At 47.6% G+C, this 6639-nt stretch overlaps 1 protein-coding gene across 1 annotated transcript; it reads left to right on the forward strand.

Annotated features, from left to right (window-relative positions):
• Nucleotides 1–1864: 1864 nt before the first annotated feature.
• Nucleotides 1865–5214, forward strand: LOC122168867 (perilipin-3-like; the record flags this gene model as incomplete). The annotated part of the gene is made up of 7 exons (XM_042834511.1): nucleotides 1865–1936; nucleotides 2603–2798; nucleotides 3602–3684; nucleotides 3864–4119; nucleotides 4292–4491; nucleotides 4634–4765; nucleotides 4870–5214. Coding segments are annotated over exons 1-7 (1284 nt in total), but the record flags the coding sequence as incomplete, so codon positions are not given.
• Nucleotides 5215–6639: the final 1425 nt, after the last annotated feature.

Genomic DNA, 6639 nt, shown 5'->3' on the forward strand with positions numbered 1-6639 from the left:
TAGAGGAACTCTTGAGAGCCTGTGCTTTGTCCTCCGTTGTACACATGGGAACAGGGATTGTGAGGGCTGCTGAGAGGCCCAGGCTGCCTTGAGACATCTGCTCTGCTGTGGGCATGGGGAACAGAGAGCTCCGTGCATGAGGGAATGGGCTCTGTAGCTTCTGTGCCATGCTGATGAATGCTGGATGGGAGTAAGCTCATGAATACTGGGAAGGAGGAAGGTAATTGTGTGTGTGTTTAAGGGTGCCAGCCCTGCCTGCTCTGTCACCAGATCCATGCTCCTTTGTAGCTAGCAGGACAGCTGCTCCACATTAATGCTACACTGGTGCCATCTATTCAGAGCTGTTTTGGTGGTGACAGGGACAATTTGAGGGGCTGAGGTGCTGGATGCAGGCTGTAACACAAATGCTTTACATGTTCTCCTCAAGCAACACAAAATCACATCAGCTCTGATCCTGTGGATGATGTTAAACTGGGAGGAGCTGCTGACTCCTTTGGAGGTAGAGAGGCCTTGCACAGAGCTCTTGACAAATGAGAGGGCAATCACCAACTGCCTGAAATTTCAGAAGCACAGACTGGGGCACGAGGGGCTGGAGAGCAGCCCCGTGGAAGGGGACCTGGGGATTCTGGTTAAGGACGTGTTGAACCTGAGCCAGGAGTGCTGTGCAAAGCCAGCAAGGCCATCTGCACCCCGGGACCGTGGAACAGGCTGCCCAGGGCAGCAGGCACAGCCCTGAGCTGCTGAAGCTCAAAGACTGTTGGAACAGTGCTCTCAGATGTATGTAGGGTTTGGGTTTGGGTGGTGCTGTGTGGAATTGGATTCAGTGATTTCTGTGGGTTCCTGCCAACACAGGATATTCGATTTTCTATCATTCTACAAAGACAAATTGACATTTCCAGTCTGTGCCTGTGAACTCATGCAAGATCTCCAAGTTTGCATAGGCTCTGCCAGTGCTGCTTCTCTTCCTTTGCAAGAGCCTCTGAAAGGAGTTTGCAGAGTGCAAAGTGTACCTGCCTGATTACAGAGTAATTAACGAGCCACAGCAGGACCCACCACTGCCCCTTTCCACCTCTCCTAGGCAAGGGGCTGGGTCCTTCGTGCTACTGGTCAGAGCTGTCAGTCACTCAGGGTCCCTCCCCAGACCACTTCTCCATCTGGTACAAAAAGGCAGGGAGCTGTGATAGCAGCATGGTGTGCTGTGTGATTCCTTTTTGGTGGGTAGCTGCTTGTCTCCAACATAGGAAAAAAAGGCATTGTCCTCTCTAGGAGGGGAGGTAAGGCAGTGATTGTTTTGTGAGGGCCTAGTTTGTAATGGAAATGTGTTGTACCTCATTTAATCACAGAGTGAAAATAGTGGGTGTTTTCTATGCGTGTGATCCTGGTGAAAGGTTAGTGCTTTTATTTTATTTTTTTTAAGTGAGCAGGTAGGTAGGACTGGGTACTCATGGCAATAATGCAGAGCTTTGAGTGTCTGCCCCCTAATTCTGCTGTTACTATCTCCTCTCATACCAGAGCTTTTCTAAGCCTTGGTGAGGAGAAAGGAGGCACCAGCTGTCTCTACTGAACGTAGTGCTTGCTATCAATATCGCTTGTCTGACAAGAAGTCTCTAGAGTAAGAAAAGACTACCCTTATTACCTTGATGTAAACAAGGTGAAACCTGAATGCTGGGTTGCTTGTGAGTTCCTCAGATCCCTCTTCCTTGTAAGTGGAGGGGACCCATTTAAGGGTCTGACCTTAATTTCTTAATGGGGGTTAAAGAATAGCCCCTAGTCGCATCAGAAAGATGTATTCTCCAAGAAAGGGATGCTCTCTAGCTGCTTGGTCTAGTTTCTAAACCATTGCACTGCTTGCATTGCAGCTACAATGGCCTCTGCTACGCCTGACAAAGAAGAAGGTGCTAAGAGCTCCCCAGAGGTGAAGGAAGAGGAGCAGCAGGTGGGTGCTCTGTGTTAGGTGTGGCAGAAGATCTGCTGTGCACATCTTCTCTTGGGCCCTGCCCTGTAGCTTCACTGGAAGTAGAGGTGATGTCACAGCCACAGGTGACCCTACGGGGCCAGCAGGGAACCTTTCAGTTAGCTAAGTAGAGTAACCTTGTTCTTGGCTAGGAGGGAGGTAGCTCCAAACCTGTAGCTGTAGGCCTGGTTTGCTGTGGGCAAAGCTCTGAGGAAAGGCTCCCATGTTTCTGCAGCTCTGAAGCCTGTTGTATTTGCTGTGTACATTTGCAGGTGTACAGCCTGTCTGCTTATAGCCAGCCTGATCTGCCCTGTGAGGCTTTTGCAGGGGTACTGTCTTGTTAAATAGCTGTACAAAGTGAACAGGAGCTAGATATGTATCTAAAAGTGTGGAGGTTTTCTACAAAAACAGCCTTCTTGAGTAGCATTGCACTGCAGGAAGACATCTTAGGATTGACCCACAGTAAGTGCCAGTGCTCCACAGCTGTTTTTAACTTGCCTGCAGTCTTCAAAGCAAGTCCAAGTGAAGCAAGCCTTGGTTTCACAGCTAGGTGTTTCAAAAAGATATCTGGGAAGAAGCTTTGTCACAACACTGAAAGCTCAATGTTGTGTTTTCATGCTTAATGGCCTTTTTTTCCCCCCCACTTAGGATATAGTAAATCAGTTGGCTAACCTGGCACTGATCAGCTCTGCCTGTGACATGGTTTCTACAGTTTATGCCTCCACGAAGGAGAGCCACCCCTACATCAGAACAGTGTGTGACACAGCAGAGAAAGGAGTGAAGAGCATGACTGAAGCCACAGCCAGCTGTGTGCAGCCACTACTGGTTACCCTGGAGCCTCAAGGTAATTCGCTGTGGAAGGGGTGGCCTCATGTTCCTCTGAAGGGAACTGGAGTGTGGAAATGCACAGTTACTGTACTAAAATAACCACTGTGCATGAGGCAGAAAAACTGAGTCCTAATCCAGGTAATGTGACAAAGGGATGCTCTGTGAAGGACTGGGATGGACTTTGTTGATGTTGGTTACTTGAAGAATGATCTTGCCAGGTCCAGCGCCTTTAGTTATAATTGCTCATAGTTTAATTCTTGCCAGTTAATAATTGCTGAAGGAAAAAGCCTGCTCTTGGGCTGCCACATCTACTGGCCTTGTTTGCTATGATCCTTAATTACACGGATGGTTGTCTTCCGTGAAGAAGCTCTAAACCCCTGCATGGAAGAGGGGTTAATTACTGATGTGAAGTGTCTGGTAGAATGTGTGACTGGCCTAGGTTCAGACAAAGTCCAGAGTAGGCATCTCTCTTGTTGATAACTATATGATCCTGGATCCTCGTTATACGGATTACGTAACGGTTATATCATATGGTTATATGGATGTTTGGGCAGAAAGGATGGCTGTCCAACTGTTTCATCAAGAAACCTGGGTAGGGGCACCACCAGATGGCTATGTTTGTTAAGGCTCACTGCAGTCAAAGTGAACAGGTCTACATGGTGATGAAGGTGAACTGCTCTATGAATTCAGCTTGCAGCAGAGCACACTTGGCCTGGATGGAGACCTTCACTTGGGCTCCCTGCAGAACAACATACTTGATCTCTTATATTCCTGAGTGTTAGGAAAAACAAGCTTGAATTTCTTTCTTTTTCTTAACAGTGGCTGCAGCAAACGACTGTGCCTCTAGGAGTTTGGATAAACTAGGGGAGAAGCTTCCAATTCTTCAAAAGCCAGTGGATCAGGTGAGAAATAAAGGCTGCCCTGTTCCTTGGAGGTTTTCTTACTTTGGGAGTAACGTAGGCTCTCGAGGAATGAAAAGCCCCCAGAGGAACAGTGCAAGCTCTTACAGGAGCAGGTAGTGCACAGAGTACTTTCAGTGCATTGTATGACCCACTCTCCATCTGACATTTCTCTTCGACAGGTTATCTCTGAAACAAAAGAGCTGGTGTCATCCACAGTGGCTGATGCAAAGGATGTTATGAGCAGCAGAGTGGCAGAGGTGGTAGATGCAACAAAGGAGGCCCTTCACAGTGGTGTGGGGGCTGCCAGATCTGCAGTGACCAGCAGCGTGGGGATGGTTAAGGACTTCAGAGTGGGCCAGATGGCTGTAAGCAGAGCAGAAGCTGTGCTGGGGAGAACAGGAGATGACTCTCTCCCCATGGGAAATGAAGAACTAGGTCAGGCACTACGTGTGTAAGGGGATCATAAAATGGGGGACAGCTGGCACTGTTCCTTGCTCTGCTGGTATGGACTGGGGCAGTGGGAAGTGCCATGTGGGAGGCAACCTGGCTCCTGACAAATCTTGGCTCTGCTTGGCAAAAACCATTGGTTTACTGTCTCTTTCCTCAGCCAAACTTGCAGCATCTGGGGAGGGTGCAGATATAATGTCTGTGGAGCTGCAGCAGCAGAAGAGGAGGTATTTTGTGCGGTTGGGGTCTCTCTCTGATGAACTTCTCCAGCTTGCCTACCTGCACTCAAAGGATAAAGTTAAGCAGATCTGGCAGGGCTTGCGGGAGGCCCTTGGACAGCTTCACAGCATCATTGAGCTGGTAGGTAGAGCTTGGTGTTCCTGCTGGAGGGCAGGAGTTGACCAAAAGTTTGGCTTGGCCTCATCTTTGTTGCTTTGATAAGAACCTGTGTTGATTTGATTACCAGCTGACCTGTCTTGGCACCTTTCCTTACCTCCCTCAGATTGAGGTGTTCAAGCAAGGATTTAATCAAAAGCTTCAGGAGGAGTTGCAAGAACAACTATGCCTGATGTGGGTGGACTATACTAGGAAGCTTCCTGATGAGAGTGGAGATAACAGCTTTGCAAAGTCAGAGGTATCTACCTGGGAAGGAAAGCAAAAGGGTTCTGGGCATCTCCTTGTTTATTTTTTTCTTTTTCTCTTGAAGTAACACTTCTCATCATCTTCCTGTCTTAGGAGATGGAGTCTCTGGCCCTACTCCTGGCAAATAGCATCACACAGCGGCTGCAAATCACCTGCTCTAAAGTTGTGTCTGCAATCCAAGGCCTTCCCTCAAGCCTTCAGGATAGATTGAAACACTCTTTTAATACCATAGAGGAGCTTCATGCTGTCTTCTTGGCAGCAAATTCCCTCCAGGACTTGTCCAGCACTGTCTTGGGCCGTAGTCAAGAGAAACTGGCTGTAATCTATGAATACATGGAGGAGTTGCTGGACTACCTGTCGGACAACAAGCCTCTGTCCTGGCTGGTGGGACCATTCTCCCCTAGGAAGGAGGAGGAAGCCTTGCAGGAGAAAGAAGTGAGCGTAAGCTGCTGAGAACCTCGAAGCTCCACAGGTCTGGCTGTTGCCTAGCACTTGGTCTTGGCCTTACGTACTCAACTTTCTAGCTGAAAGTGGGGTTGACACACTTTTGGATGTTTTTGGGTTTTTTTTTTTTTTTTTTTTAATACTAGTGAGAGTAAGCCTTTAGCAGCTTCAAAGGGAGGTGGTGGAATTAGCAATGTCACTACATGGTGCCCAAGGCTGGAAGTATAGACCTAAAGATCTCCAATGCTCTCGCCTCCCTTGGAAGCTGTTCATGGTATGTCTCCATCAGTGTATCCAGATGGTGCCTATATGCAAAGCAATAATTGCATCTTTCAGATGGTATGCAATTTAAAGAATTCCTCCTAGAAAATGTTCGTACTCGGTACCCTGCTTAAAATAAAACTGTCACAAGCAGAAACTCATACTGTATCTCTTATCTTATGATGAGACCCTGCAAGAGTGAGTATTGTTCATCAAATGTGATCTACTTCTCTCTCCTTCAAGAATTTGTGTGCAGCTAAAACAGGACTGCTTTGCTTCTTTAATTTAATTGGAGGGGACAGGTCTGGGTTCAGCGAACTTGCTTCAAAACCCTTAAGCAGTGGTGTTCAGCCTTGTAGGCTGTGCTTCCAGATGGATTACATGGATCATTTATTCTGTAAAGAACCAAGACAGTAGGTGGCTTGTCCTTATGGTGGCTTCAGCTTGCTAGACATTAACTGTGAACACCACACAGTTGATAGAGGCAGGTGCAGGAGACTTCTAAAACACCTTGATGACAGTAAGTTCTTGCTACACATACTATGGGTAATGACAAGGAATGGTGCTTCTAGATATTTTGCTTTTAAAAAGAAAGACTCCTGTGGGTGATGTGGTGATTGGAGGCTGTCTTGGCCATGGTGGGCATGAAGTAATTGAGTTTAAAACCTTTGATCTGCTGCTATGTGGTGAGCATATCCCAGCCTGCAGCAGGATAGTGGGTTGCAGTGACTTCTCAGATGGACATCAATAGGCAGGCATTCAGTGGCTTCTCAGACATGGATCTCCAGGTGCCCAGTCCATAGGGGCAGAACCTGTAAGAACCTTACTGGTGCTGGTCCTGCCAGTTCTGATCTGTTCTGGCCAAGAGATGCTGCAGTGGAGCTAGGAGCTCTCTGCACACCATGTATATACATGACTCTCTTTCAAAGAGTGAGAAGAACACACTGCTTTCAGACTTGCTGGACAGTAACGTCATTGAAGTTGATCTTCCAAAAGCCTCTGGAACAGGCAGCCCCACTTGTTACTTCTTGTACTCAATTCTGTGCTCCTTAAATACCAGCTGGTTCATGCTGAAAGCAGAAGGGTAAGCCCATTGAAACTGACAGGCCAAGCTATGCTGCAGTCAGAGATGAACTGCAGTATCATCTCTCCAATGAGTGT

This window comes from Centrocercus urophasianus, unplaced genomic scaffold (genome assembly GCF_019232065.1).
Source record: "Centrocercus urophasianus isolate 14NV4802_14NV808 unplaced genomic scaffold, USGS_Curo_1.0 seq_47, whole genome shotgun sequence".
NCBI lineage: Eukaryota > Metazoa > Chordata > Aves > Galliformes > Phasianidae > Centrocercus > Centrocercus urophasianus.